The 15,257-nt window shown below is 42.3% G+C and overlaps 2 protein-coding genes across 2 annotated transcripts in view; one reads left to right on the plus strand and one right to left on the minus strand.

Moving 5' to 3' along the window:
- Positions 1–15,257, plus strand: part of dph1 (diphthamide biosynthesis 1) — a 226,629-nt gene that overhangs the window by 19,286 nt on the left and 192,086 nt on the right. Inside the window, exons 2-3 of the mRNA XM_077541010.1 lie at positions 7,069–7,217; positions 7,298–7,385. The gene's annotated coding sequence lies outside the window, so the exon portion shown is untranslated. The remainder of the gene's footprint in view (positions 1–7,068; positions 7,218–7,297; positions 7,386–15,257) is intronic.
- Positions 1–15,257, minus strand: part of rtn4rl1b (reticulon 4 receptor-like 1b) — a 145,330-nt gene that overhangs the window by 3,237 nt on the left and 126,836 nt on the right. Inside the window, exon 2 of the mRNA XM_077541008.1 lies at positions 246–697. Within this exon, the coding sequence (XP_077397134.1) occupies positions 246–697 (452 nt within the window). The remainder of the gene's footprint in view (positions 1–245; positions 698–15,257) is intronic.

Genomic DNA, 15,257 nt, shown 5'->3' on the forward strand with positions numbered 1-15,257 from the left:
CGTAGCTTGTCGGAGAGAGAAAATCTGAGAAAACATCTTTGCCCAGGCGCCTTAAAACACGGGTGGAAATGTTGTGCTGACTTCGTAAAATGCCGCCTCCTCACTTATGTTGTCTTGACCCTCCAGCAAACAAGCGGAGGCACTGCAGATGAACTGATTTAAGATTATTTACGGAAGCATTTGAGTAAATTAAAATGTTGTTTCCAATTAACTCGAAGTGGATATTAGGAAAGCCTTTGGATTACCTGCAAGTGCAGATACTGCAGGCTCCTTAGTCCTTGGAAGATGTTATTCGGAAGCGAACTCAGTCCGCAGCGGTACAGGTGCAGAGCACTGAGCCGGTTCAACCCGTGGAATGTGTCTTCAGCCAGGGAGCGCAGGTGGCGATTATCTCCCAAATCCAGCTCCTCCAGCAGTGTGAAGCCATGGAAGGTTGATGGCTCGATGTACGTGATGTTGTTGGAGTATATCCAGAGGGTCACCGTATTGGAGCTGAAGTGACCTCGGAGTAGTCGGTGGATCTTGTTGTTCTGCAGGAAGATCCGTTCGCTGTCAGGCGGGATCCCTTCTGGGACCGTCAGGAAGTTGTGCGCTTGGCAGGAGACGGTGCTGGGTGCCGTGTAGCAGATGCAGTGACGGGGGCAGGACCAGGAAAACTCCAGGCCGCAGAGAACCAGCAGGAACTCCAGCCCGCAGCCTGCGATCAACATGAAAGGAAGCAAATTAGAATGAGACTTTTCTTGTTGATAAAGTCGCAAGTAAACGGGAATCAAGAGGGAATGCTTCCCAATTTGCCGATAATTTGTACACAAACATAAAGATGGTCTCCGTTGCCCCATACAGCCCGAAGCCGCTGTGTTTACGCCCATGGCGCTGCAGAGAACAAACAACAACAACAAGCGCTCCACTGAGCAACACAAATGGAGCGATTTCATACAGCCAGTGTGCCACCTTGTGAGGATGCTCCATTACGGGCCCATTGCCCTCTATTCCGTTGGCGCTACTTGTCAGCCAGAGTACGTAGGCTGTGATCGGCCCATTTGCCAGTTAAATTGGCCATGGAGCGCTTATTTAAACTTGTGGTAAGAAGCTCCGAGGCACTTCCTGATCGGTGACATGATTTGCCGTCTCCTGGGGGACGGGAGATGCGACTCAGCCACATTTCTTTGCGTCCTAAATGAGCCCGGCGCATGGCAAGCTCTGTCTGACAAACCCCTGGCTGCCTTCCACTCACTTTATTATTCACCGCACAGAGGAGGCCTGATTCACTGCCTCTAATCGATACGCCTCCGTTGCCTTTTAACTAACCCTATAATCCCGGGTCTTTTATGCTGGGATCTCTCTGCCAAAGAGACAAGCATATTTTTTTTCTGCGCATTCTCAGCAAGCTGCGACCAAATTGTGACATTGAGCGTCTGATTTCACCGACCTTTAACAGTAATTCTGCACACTGTTGTGCCACCAAATGCTCTCCTGGGCCCGGGCTCTAATCCGGGGTTCTAAACCCTGCCAGTGGGCAACACACCACATGCAGGCATCCTCCTGAACCTATAACATTTTTCACACCGTTGAGCACTGTCAGAATGTGTCTCCCCAAAGTATTTTGACCTCTATCAAAACATGGATACCATGTTTTACCCGCTATGTTTTTCTCAGTCATCCAGAAAGCGGCTTCCGACTTGTTGTCGCCCCGTTTCTATCTCAATCTTTTGCCATTTCGGGAGAGACGTATCATGCTCGGCTTCGACTGACTGAGTAAATAGGTTTGCCTGGCTCTCGGGAAATAAAGGTTTGCTTTATTTATTCGACAAGAAACATTTTTTTTTCCCAGCTCCTGAGCTCAGTGTTGTAATTGAGATGGATCTTTCTCATCTTGGTCCGTTTAACATAAAACAAACACCACAAACATTGGTGCAAAGTTTTAGTTTTACATTTAAACAGTTGTCATTACAGTCTCCTGACTCTGCAACGAGTCATCCATCCAGGAGATTCCATTATTCAGAAAATGATCTTGCTCTCTTTTTACTAATTATATTTCTTTAATACTATTTCCATTAACGCTTTGATTCATGCATGTCCTCGGTGGAATTAGATAGATGTCAAAGGGTGAAAATGATCTGAGCCGGCAGGAGGAAGACGGGCAGACAGCTAGATAAGCGTGATACAAAAGGAGTGTGAGGGAATGAGAATGTAGATGTGGTGGAGATTGTGACACACTTTTAAGTCGCTGACGTGCACCTAGTCTTATGTATGCAGGGAGGCCACCCATCATTACTTTTTCAATGTTTATTGTCATTTTGGTCACAAGTGACATTAGGTGAGAGTCAGGGTTCACCCTGGACTGGTCATCAGGTACTTGCAGGGCAGTTTTTCAGCTACTCATTTTGAGTAGCTGAAAACGAACGTCGAATTAGAATTTTCTGATTGACAGTGGTTCAAAGCACACTGTTGCCAGAGGAGAGGACTCTTTAGATGGCCGTCAGTCAGTCAATAAAGTCCGGCTGACCAGGGGTAGGGAACTGCTACTCAGCCTGTTTTCGATGTTTCCTTTCTCCAATACACCTGATGATCAGGATTGTTTCTAGGCTTCTAAAGAGCTTGCTGATGAGCTCATCATTTCAATCAGGTGTCTTGGAGGAGGGAGACATCTGAAACAGGCAGGACAGCGGCTCCCAACTCTCTTGAGGATCGAAGTTCCCTACCCCTGAGCTAGGCACTGTTGACTTTCAGACCGTCCTAGCATGAAACGAAAGTGTATTTGTAAAGCTAAGGTTGGGCCTGAGGGATGAACTAGCTTAGCGCTAGCTAGGACGAAGCTATTACAACACAACAGGGATGGATTTGAAATGCAACCAAAGAGAAAAAAACAACATCCGGTCCTGGGTTCTGCCATTGGACGCGGTATACGCAGGATCCTGAAAATTAAAGTAAGTTATTTCCAACTAAAAAGGAAAACCTTTCCCTGGTTTGATGCGCTACGATACTTTTGAATGAAGCAAGTGAATATGACTGTAAACGTCTGATGAATGTATAGTGCTTTATAAATGCACTCTGTTTACCATTTAATTTTGAAAGAATTGAATTTTTTCTTTTTTTTCTTTTTTGTTCCGGAAAAGCACAAAATGCAAATTGATTTAGTCGTTATTATGAAGTGGAGATTTTGGGTACGAGGCCAAGCTCTAATGAAAACAAAGTTTCAAATCGTTTCAGATTTTGACAGTGTTGTGACTGATTAAAACATAGTGAATGGTCTAAAAAGACAATTCTGGCAGGTTTTTGGATTTTTATTTTTTGTGAGTTGTTTGACACACTTAACAGTACACGAGGGAGAACAGAGAATCTCATTATGTTACAATTTAGTGGGCTTGCAAGGTTATCATTTGACAACATGACACAAGCCCTGAAAAGAAGATTATTGTTCCTGGGTTGTGTTAGCTCATTACAAGCTATAACCTCTCCTTACTGGCCAGGCATGATAGACACTCTCAATTTGTTTTTATTCGCAGAAGGTTATTTTACCCCCTTTCACTTCTTCATCATCAAGCTCCCTTTTTTTCCTGCGAAGCCGAGGACTGGAAATAGATAAGAGAACCAAATGGGATGGCTATAGTCCCTTGAAAGACAATAAGAAGCTATTGTGCGGAATACAAACGCAACAAGGTTCACACCGGATTTGCCCTCATGAATAAAGCATGTTTGCTAATAGTATGAGGGACGGCTGAGCTGCATGACTGTGGCACTTATTAGACGGGACAAACGCCATTTCCTGTTTCTCTCCAAAGACCACGACTGGACCCCTCCGTATTTCCACTGGAAGATGATTGGAAAGTGTCATACCACACCAACTCGAGTGTTTAAAACCCCGCTGGATGATATCTGAGCAAAATGCTGCTTTATTGATCAAGTGCAGCGCGTGTCATAAAATAAGCCTTTCAAATTAGTGTTGAAATGAGGTTTCTTTATATTTAATAGAGTGGACTGTTGGATTGCCAAGAAAAAAAAAAGTTCCATATTATACCCTGATGACTGGAAGTACAGGGTACTAGTGCATAGCTTTGTTAAATTTGCAGTATCTTACAAAATGTGTAGAGAGTCTGGTCAATTGAAGATCATTTGACACGTATCTCGATACATAGCAATGCAATTCAAGGTTGTTTTGATTTTAAAGTACAACAATTTTATTTGGTTCATTTTACTAGGATTACATTTGATTTAATAATACGGCTCAGGACAAGAAGGTATGATGAAGTAAGTTTCTTGTCATTTTACGTAATTTACAAATAAATGAACTTGTCACCAGGGCTGTAGTTTGGACTTGACTTGGACTCACCTGCGTCACAACTTAGACCTGCTTTTAGCTAGTTTAAAGTCTAGTCTACTTCCTGTCATTAAATTGACAAGTGCGTCGGGGATGTGCCATATTCCCAAACACGCTAAAGTAGGATTGCCCAGTCACGAAAATAAAGATGTGCATGTTTTTACTGTATGAAATGTATCATAGGTAAAACCAGACTTCGGAAAAGATTAAATTTCCCTCAAAAATGTCACTTGTGCACTATACAAATCTCGCTGTGTGTCTGCCGAGGAGGTTGTGGTAGTTTTGGCATCTCCTGCTGAATGACAAGAAAACAATCACCGCAGGGATCAGATGGCTGTGTGTGTCAACACCATACAACATGCATGAACACACACTGCTGTTTATCCTACTGTTGTCAACACATGGCCTCGTCATACATAAGGTTTATGTAAAATTCTGCTTGGCACGCTGAGTTAAGGCGGGAATCTGTGTGCCAGCACTACATTATCTGGCAAGCTTGTTTACATGTAGCTTTTTTTGGCTTTTTTTCCCCCCCTGTGACAAACAAGCACGGGCACGCGGGCGGAATGCTAAAACAATTAGCGCCAGTGACATCAGATGATGATGTAGTCTGTGTCAATGGAGGAATTGATGGAGGGCAGCTTAAGCATCTTAACATGTATTATTAATGGCTCTCGTTCCCTTTGTGTCACAACACGCGATGCGAGTCTCTTCAAGTGCAATTAACTGTCACCGGCACAGACGCAAGTCGAGTTGGCATCTGACCCAACGCTTCGCATCAGCAGAAAGAGCGCGGAGATAAAGAAGAGAGCACAGTGGAGAGCTCGGGACGCAGCTTTCGAGGTCGTGCGTGTGATCACCAACTCTTGTCTGTTCCAGGGTTGCAATCGTGTGGGATTTTCGTTTTTATTTTGTTTTGACTTAAAAAAATAAAATAAAAAAATTATTCAGTTTTTGGAGCAAGTTGTTAGTTTGTAATGTATTTTTATTTTTTTCAAAAATGCTTTGTTTTCGTTTAGTTGTTAATAGTTTTATTAGTTTTAGTTTATTTATTTTTTAAATATATGGAGTATTTTGAAAAAAAATATTTTAAAATGCACTGCAAAAGCTCATTTATGATATTAATTGACAAAGACGAAAGCAAAGAACATTTTTGCAATAATTAGTTTAATTTTAGATTTATAAACAGATGTAGTTTCAGTTAGTTTTATTTTTTTATTTTTTTATTTCTTTATTATATTTTATTTGTTATATTTGTTAATTTTAGTTTTAGATATTTCGTTCATTTTCATTAAAATAACCTCGTTCTGATCTGGACGAAGACACGACAGCTGTGCCATATTGTATGGTCAATATTTTTTAATATTCATAGTTCATTTAAACGGCAACTGACCAACCACCAGCACTGATCTCACGATCAAAGTGCGCATGATGTCACTCTTATTTGCTATTGCTTGAATTTTGAATGTAAACAAACAACCGCAGTTTTCTAACAGCTGATAGTACTAGTTGTAGCTCTCACCTGCCATCTTACACAAGTGGTATACAAAATGGATGGATGTTTCATCTCACCATTTTGTTCGTTACACAAACAACTAAGTGATAATTCCCCGATAAAATAGTCAACAAAATTCTGGGTCCACACTATTAGCATAGAGGGTTTGCATCAACATTGTTCGAGTTCTACTTTGTCCCATACCACACCAAAAAAATTGCATGATAATGAAAATGCAGCATGACCTGGCTCGAATTACAAGACCATATATGGGCAGGGATTGCATTAAGGTGTTCCCGTGAGTACATAGAGCTTAGATTCTGTACCACCTCGTACGGTGGTCATTTCGAAGCCTCCAGCTGTAACTTCCTAGCACTCCTGCATCTCATTTTATTACGTTTGTAAGGTAAAACTGGAGCAAGAGCATAATAAGATGTGACATCTATAAGGTTTACATAGAAACATGCTCTAAATATATGAGTTTATATAAGCCTGCGCTTCCCAGCGGGGAATACAGTCCTGAATAAAACATCCTCTTCTAAGGTTTTCCAGTGTGAGTCAGTGATTGCATATTTATTCTAATTAAGCAGCGCGCAACAGAAGAAGGGCGGCCATTTGCTCGCAGGGCTTCCAAAACACCAATCATCATCCCACGTTGACATTTCCAAATGTTTATGATGATGTTAGGAGCGCTGATTGCCGCCATTAAGCTCGAACCCGCATACGGGCGCGGTGGAGACGTTTGCCCCGACGCCATATTTGTCTGCGCGATAGTGTAGATTTTTCTCTCATTTGTCATTGGCGGGTCCACAAAGACGTGTCAGATTTCGAGTCTGCTCGCCCCGTATGCAGGAGTGAAGAAAGAGAGTGAAAGGGACACAGCAGACATCGGTGACACTGTGCGGCAATGGAAAGAACATTCCAGAGATGTATAATAGTGTTTTTGTTGCAGAGGCATTGACATAGCAAGTGGCTGCCTTCAATTAAAAGCAAGCCCGTCTATTGTTGTTGTCTGCTTTTGCCAACACTTTAACAGCCTCATTAGGGACCCTTTTCCCAATAACAAGTAAAAGACCCATTAAAAATAAAATTGCCTTAGCTTTGTCAAGCAACGTCTCATTTTGTGTGTTTTTTTTTTCTTTGTCTTTGGTTGTTGTTGTGGTCGAGCTCCTCGCTGATTGCGTCAGCTTCGCTTGCAAATGATATGCTCAGAAACGCGGCATTAGAAGCCTAATGGTCTTGTGCTGCTTTTCAGTTTAATCGGTCCCCACGGTGGGAGGACACAGGCCCCGCCCACGACCCCATCATAGCATGGATTTCTTGTCAGTCACCGGGATCCGACTGAAAACCCGCCAAAGATGATGGCCATATCAACGCAATAACGCTCAAATGTCATTTTTATTAGTGCGTTCCTTGTCACTTCTCTACCCCAATCACGATTTAGATTATATTGATGGCTGACATGCAAAACCTCCTATCTGCAGGAATTTCTGATTGGCGGAGTTCACCTTGGATGACAAGAACGATTCTCATGTTGAGTCTGTCTACATTGTGACCACAGCCTCCAATCAGGTACGCTGGGAAAAGGCTACTTTGTCAGCCTTGTGTTTTTTGATTTAAGGAAAAAAGAAAAAAAAAGTTTGTGTATTGTAAAAACAGACAGGAGTTATTTGGCATTACAAGATTCGTAAGAAAGTTTTGAAGTTTGAATAAATACCCATTATTCAATTCTCCTCATCACGGTAGACTTTAATGGCAATAAACAACTGGAAGCAAGCACACTTGACCTCTTTGTTTTGGAAAGGAAAGAAAAAAATACTATTTGCCAAACTGAACATGGCACCCTCAGGGAGAACAGAATAGACAACCGCTGACTTTGCTCACAATACAAAAAAAATCAACCTAAACTTGTAAATTAGTGCACTCATAAATCAAGGTATGAGTATAACATGTTTGTGTTAATCTTAAAAAAAATAAAAATTAAAAAAAAGCCCAGTCACCAAGTCAGGGTTAAGAGAGACAAATATTAAAAATACAAAATATTAAAACAAAAAAAATTAAAAACATTTTTAAATTTAGTGTGAATTTACATTTGTAAAAAATAAAGGCCTTTTCTTCCATGCGAGTAAAACATAATCACTGCCCCCTATTTGATAGTGTTAGCATCACCGGCTGTCTTGTTATTGTTGTTCCCTTTTGCAAGGAGAGATGGCTGATAAAGTAAGAGTAACATTGTTTGTGCGTGGGAGAACAATAAGAGTCAGCTGAAGGGTGCAGCCGCACAGATGAAGATCTAATTTGTTCAAAGTGCTTATCAACAAACACTAAACAAAAGTAAGCAAGATAAAACCAGAGGGATGCTGAACGTTAAAAAAGATAAGAAGAAGAGTAACGCTCAGGCAAGTTGACAGCCGAATTTCTTAGGAAAGAAGCTAAAAATATGCACGGCGGTTTCAAAGGCGGAATTGAGGGGAAACTTGGTGCGGAGGTTTAATATGCACATTGGATTAAATTCTTCATCGACGTAATCGCTAATTCACCTGCTCACTTTGACAGGCGCTTCTTCGCTCTCCAGGCTCTCGTGTCGTTCTGTTCATAGAAAAGTCTCTGTGGCCAAATCAGCAGCGTCGAAGGCAATCGCTGTCATTCATCACGGCAACAAACTGGAAAAAACGATGCACAAACATTGCGGGGCCCTCGCAGCGGTACGGCGCCGCGCTGGTGCGAGCCAACTAATGGCTCCTTTCGACTCACATAAATCATCCAAAGTGTGCCTATAGTTCATATGCTGTAGTGCTATTACGTTGATGGAAGGCATTCCAAATGCAATTGTCGCCAGTTCAAAAAGCCGATAAACAACTGTTGAGGCTTGTAATATGTGGTAATGTGCGCCCTAACTCAAAACCTTAACTCTGCAAATGCGCCGTTTACGACTGAATTCCGTTCTCTGCAGTCAATCACTAACCCAAGCGAACAGGGTAGTGAAGTCATAATTACAGGAAATAATAAAATGTGCTCACATAGACAAAAATAGAAAATAATCAAATTGAGTACGACTCAAACTGGGTCATTGGGCATCATTTGTAAATTTCAGTTTTAAAGGGGACGTCAACGTTCTTGACAATCATATTATATGTGACCTCACTAGTCGAAACACGACATTCTGATTCATATTACATTTGTGGAATATGAGTTGTGAAGTAAAGCCATTTCTATCTATCTCAGGGGGCGGCCATTTTGGCACTTGGTGTTGACAGTTGCTCAGGGCTCAGGCAATGACCAATCAGAGCTAAGCCTGTTTTCTGAAGTTGAGCTGTGATTGTTTGTTACCTGAGACCTGAGCAACTGTGATCTCATTTTCCACTCGACAGCAAGTGGCAAAATGGCCGCCTTCTGATATTGATAACAACAGCTCGATTTTGCTAACGCAATATTAACCAAAATACCACATTTAGACTAATGGAGCTGCATAGAATATATTTTTGTCAATACTTTTTTTTTTTGGGGGGTTGACTTCCCCTTTAAGTTTTAATAACACCATTCACCACTAGATGGCATATATCACTTAATAGCACCAGAGCCGTATATAGAGAGTCTGGCCAACTGAAAAAGCGGAGGCCATGTTGTTAGCCTCGCCCACAGGGCGGGGCGGTCGCCAAAGCGTGTAGCGTGTCGTTTTGCACGCAAAATAATTTTTTTTCACAAACTAGGTGAACAGTTGCTTTTATATTTTCCCCTTGATTTATTTTTTTAACCTTTGACGTATTTGACAAGGAGTACACTGCATGTATGATAAGTAAGTCAAAGGTTTAATTATGATATTGTGTCCCAGGGGGGTTTCTATCAGTGTAACAGAGAGCAAGCAAGGTTTTAAACAATTTATGAAATCTCTTTCCTAGTCATTCCGTAAAATACAACATTGTGTGGCCCCTTAATCAGCTGAAACATGAGCTGAAACATGATCTTCGTAATGGCTAAGTGCAATTGTCAATGTGAACACAGCCGTTCCAAGGTAACCACACGATAAATGTCACATTTCTCCAAATGTTGCTGCCACACGACGATCAAGAACTGCGGAGGTGGACCCTTTGTTCAACATCTCCATGTTCCTTCCCGTTTGTCGCCATTTTCCCGCTGTTGCCTTTTAAGAAGTCCCCAACCCCGAGGTGACGCGACGTGACGCTCTTGAGCCTCGAAGACAAGCGCTCAGATCGCATTCTCCGCGACAGTCGAATGCCGCTAAAAGCTTTTTGTGGTTTAATATTTAGCACCGGCACGGCTGCACTTTGGGACCGTCAGGTCTGTGTGAAACTCTGCCTGCTTGGAAAAAATAAAGTGGGAGTGGGTGTTTCCACTTGAGCGCCCCACCTACCCCCTTACCCCCCCGCAGCCCCGTCCACCAGCTCATTGCCCTAAAACAAACAGTAAGGCATCTCCTCACTGCAGCTGCTGCCTCCTTGCATATAAAAAGCGAGCTATAGTTTCAAACATCAATTATTCACAGCAGGTGAGAGACGGACATGCGCTGAGTTACGACAGTCTCGAGTAATGGCTTCAAAGAGGCAAGAAGCAACAGGAAATCAAGCAGAAAAGTGGGCACGTGAAGCAAGCAGCGGTAATGTGTTGTGACTCATTAGTTTGAGCCATGGTCGGATGACCCGGCGACCAAGAGCACGCTCGCTCGAGTTGAAAGACGGACCTTGAAGGAGGTGACAGTGACACACAAGTACAGTCATCCCCCCTCAATCTCGGGTTCTTGGTTCACCGTTCCACTATTTAGCGGATTTTTCCCCCACAATTTGTAACTATTGTTTTGTACATTTTGGGTGTAACTCCTCTGTAGATCACTAGGTGGTGATACACTGTTTTCTTTGACAGTTTGAAAGAAGAAGAATGAAAACAGGAAGTATTTCACCTCAGATAACTTTTGCTGAGGGTTACTAAATGTGAAATCCTCATCAATCCTGCTTTTTACGTCTATAAAAAGTGACAGCTGCAAGTTTATTTTATAACAAACGTGTTTGGGCATGGTTATTGTTTTTGTATTGTTAGATAAGTTTGTTGCAATGCAGAGGCAGGGATGTGATGTTTAACATACGACACTCACCCCTTCTGCTCAAATATTTATTTATAGATCCCATGACAAACCGACAAAGACTGTTAAAGGCCGTCTCTTATGTTACGTCTCTGGTGAGACAAATTTCATTATTTTTTCTACTCTCTGCCCTTTGTGATTGTCCTTTCAGAACATAAAGCTTGGCAGTGATTGAAAATTCCATTCAGGGCAAGTCTTTGTGCACTTGCAATCATCTGTTTGGTTAAACGGAATAAAAAGATGAAGTGTTGTTTCTTTTATAAGACCGTAAGAACTCCACTGTGCGCTCGCTCTCAGACACTCAACACTTGGCCTCCTGCTCACAATGAAGCGGCAGACTTTAAATTCAATTGATTGTCTCGCCACATCAGCCGTTACTCCTGATTGGATCCCATCTTAATATGTTTTATTTCGTCGTTCAATCTCCATCTCGGGTTTCATGGAGTCCATCTCGCCAGGAGGATGACGACTGTCATTTCATTTTGCGCAGTGTTTGAGATGTGCCCTTCAGACATTCTGCAGACGCTCATACCTGCACATGCTTATTGAATGCGGTGCCTCCATTATGGACTGTTTCCAATTTAATGGTAACTGGGCTTTCAGTGGGGTTTCAACTTCCTGATAATAGAAATATTATTTTCCAAACCGCTTAATATCTGTCTGACGTATGGCGTAGCGTCATTCATTTCCATTTCCGGTTCTGTTTACGAAGTAGATTTTAGCTCCGGTGTACAAACAGTAATTTGCCTGCCATTTTGTTGTTCAAAGATGAAAGCCAGATGCCCGTGAAAAGTGGACTTGATCGCGCAAAGTACTTTAATTAAGTGTTAAAACGCGCTAGCAGTTTCAGTCTTGGGTTAGCTTAGCATTAGCATCGCTTTTCCGTCTTTCTGTTAATATTATACAAATCTTCAATGTCCCAGCATACAACTGTGCCATGGACATTTAAAATAGTTCAGAATCAATATTTAACTGAGATGCTGATTATTAATTATTTTGTGTTCAGATCGAGACAGACGTGTTTTGCTAGTTTAGCTTAGCTAGTAGTAGCTTTGGAAAAATGATGTCGTCATTGTGGGCCAGCGAGTTTGCTCTCTGAGACAAATGTAAAATATCATTGCTCAAATAGTTAGCTGGATTAACATAGAAGAAGATAGAGGCTGAAATCTGATTGGACAACAAAATCAAACATGGCATTTCCTGGATGCAGTGCAGCAAAGAGAAACGCAACAAAATGAGAAGAATGGATTCTTGAGAGTCCTAGGTAGTGAATGTTAGATTTCTAAAATGGATATACGCTTTCAAATGAGTCCCGACTGCATGCCACTTGATCCTCGCGCAATTTAATTGATTCCGTTGCTGTTTTCCCGAAAGTATAAAGCGCCAAGCTTCGCCGCACGGGACGCGGTCGCTGTCTAGCGGCGATTTAAAGGAAACACGGCCTGGCTGCGAGAGATACCGCGTCGGCTTACGGGATTTAGTGAGACCCACACAAGGCACAATACACCCAACCCAAGATTCACTTCAAAGGGCTCCATCTCAAAACCTTGCAACATCCGGGGCGCCTCTTCACGTTCTTTGGCCCGAGCGGTCGCGTCGGAGGGTGATGACAAATCACTCGCTTTGTGGCGACATGCCGAACCCTCTGAGGGCTCCGGACGCGCCCCCTCCTCGTCTTCCCTCGACGACACCACTCTCGTGGTGAGTGCTCCCAAACGCAGGCTCCCATTCATAAGTGCTCGATTTTCTTCCTACGGTCTAATTGCGCTCGCCTGATCTGACTTTTCTGGACCAAAAATGACATCATCATGAGTCCTAAATGGCGTCCCGAGAGATGTCATGCTCCATCTTAGTAGGCTACATGATGAAATATCGTTCTGTCTCAAAGCCCCTGGAGGCCATATTTCCACTTTTTTTTTTTTTTTTTTTTTTTTATCATCTCGAAGCTTGTGTTGTTGTTTTTGTTTTATCAATAGGAAAAAGTAACTCCATTCCTCCACCCAGCACACTTCAGTTTTGAATTGTGTTGCCGGCAAAAGAATAAAAGTAACGGACATGCGCCGACAAAAGCACAAAAAAAATGTCAAGCCTCCTCTGCCGTGCTGGTTGACACCAACACGGGGATCCACAAATAACAAACCCACATTGGCTCTTTTCATTAACAAAACAACACTCGGCTGCCTCTGAGGCTCTTGACTGTATTCTCTGCCACAACTGGCAGCGTTCAATATTGACTGGAGGAAGAAATGGCTTCGAAAACAGTGTTAGATCAGGTCACCGCCTGAGGATAAGAATATTAGAGCGTGTTTTTCTTCTTTTTTTTTTTAAAGCTGCATTTGGCTAAAGATAAAAGTAAAGTATGTATTCTCCTGGCATCACTCAGAATGTCTTTGCGAGCACACCAGATATGTTTTGAGAGATGTCAGGTCTTGAGTGCGTACTGTAACACAATAGAGAATTACGCAAACACACAGTTACAGTCCGGTGTCATAATATATATATCATGTATGACATGATCAGTGCAAAAGGGTAAAAGTGAAACCAAAGAAGTTGAGCGTGGTCAAGGTTGTACTATTTTGAGTTCCAGCTAGTGTTAATTTCGTCAACGAAAACTAAACAAATATTATTTAGTCAACACTCATTTTTCACCAGGCTAAAACTAGACTAGATTAAAACCCTCATTAATAAACAATAACTGGGACTGGGAATCAGTATGCATTTTCGTCGACTCATGAACGAGACAGAAATGTACTTCATTTAATACATTTATGTCATGACTCGGGTCATGCAGGAGTAATGTTTGGGTCTTGTCTCATATCTGGGGTCATGCCTGGGTTAAATTTGAGTAGAGTTCATGACCGTGCGCAGGAGTTCACGACCCGTTACGTGTCTGTTTTGGTATTGATGTAACAGCATCCAGTTTGAACTAGTTTTAGGCTATATGATGTCTGGACTATGTGATGCCAGGAATCTTTTATGCTATATGATGTTTGTTGATGTCAGGGTTTATCTGTAATGACTGGGTTAACAGCCAATCAGAGATTTCCATGTCAGTACTGGTACTTACGTGTCTAGCTACAACCAATGAGATTGGTTGACTGTCTAGAAAGGGTCTGAGAATTATGTATGTTTTGCCGGATTATTGCTCACTGTTTCGCTCTGCTTCTCTGCTGCCCAAGGGGGGCTTGGCGTGTCGGGATTCTCGATGCATTCTCTTTGTTTTTAGTTTAGTCAAGTTATGTGTATAAATGGTTAAAACCTTATTTGTGTCTGTGTTTTGGGATCCAACCCTTCAGCACACAACAATTTATAGCAGACTAAAAGATGACTGAATAAAACGGGATGAGATTGATAAAAACTAACAAGTGTGTTTAAAACTGGACTAAAACTGAGATTAAATTTAACACAAGTTCCAACCATCGTCGTTATGACATCTTGCAAAGCTTTGGCAAATCGCGTGAGACTTGTACAAACAAAAAGTTCAAGTTGACTGTTTGTCTTTCAGCGTGCAATTCAGAACTCCTTCACAGGAGAGCAGCCAAGCCTCCAATACGGCGAATGTTGCGCCCCATCGGGACCATTATCTTCACACCTCTGTGCCCTCGGCGCCGCACCCCGTCTCACCGGCAACCTCCCATGGCCGTCGCTGGGGTCTTCTCAGAGGTCAAACGAGGTCCCAGTCAACCATGGGGGAGCCGTAATGGCCAAAAGCCCAAACTCAAACACTCCGCGTTTGCAAAACAGATTCTTTGTGTTGAACTTGACAAATGGCACTTTTGCGTGCGTGCCATGAAGGGATTACGGCGAATGTACTTTCTGCTTAGCAAGTAAGTTCATTGATGTATGGAAAATGTACTATGGTAACTTACTATGCCTAGTTGGGGCTGAACGATTTGGGTAAATGATCTAAGTGCAAAGTAAAAATTTTTCCTCCTTTTGATATGGCGATTGTGATTCAGTATGAGTTCATTTTCTCTTGTTTTTTTTTCTTTTTGTTTTGTCCTCTTTGCTTGCCTAGTAATGTCGAATGGTGGAAATGTGCAACAGTGGAGTTTTGTAAACTGCCACTATGGCGGTTATTTCCAAGGTCCTCTTTGTTGTGTGCTGAGAGATTTGGATCCTAAAGCGCAGACACAAATAAGGTTTTAACTATTTATTCACACAACTTAACTAAATGAAAAACAACGAGAATGCATCGAGAATCACGATACGCCAAGCCCCCTTGGGCTGCGGAGATGCACAGAGAACAGTGAGCAATAATCCGGAGAACACACACATTTCTCAGACACTTATATAGACAGTCAATCAATCTCATTGGTTGTGGCTTAGACATGTGAGTACCAGTACTG

This window comes from Festucalex cinctus, chromosome 13 (genome assembly GCF_051991245.1).
Source record: "Festucalex cinctus isolate MCC-2025b chromosome 13, RoL_Fcin_1.0, whole genome shotgun sequence".
Taxonomy (NCBI): domain Eukaryota; kingdom Metazoa; phylum Chordata; class Actinopteri; order Syngnathiformes; family Syngnathidae; genus Festucalex; species Festucalex cinctus.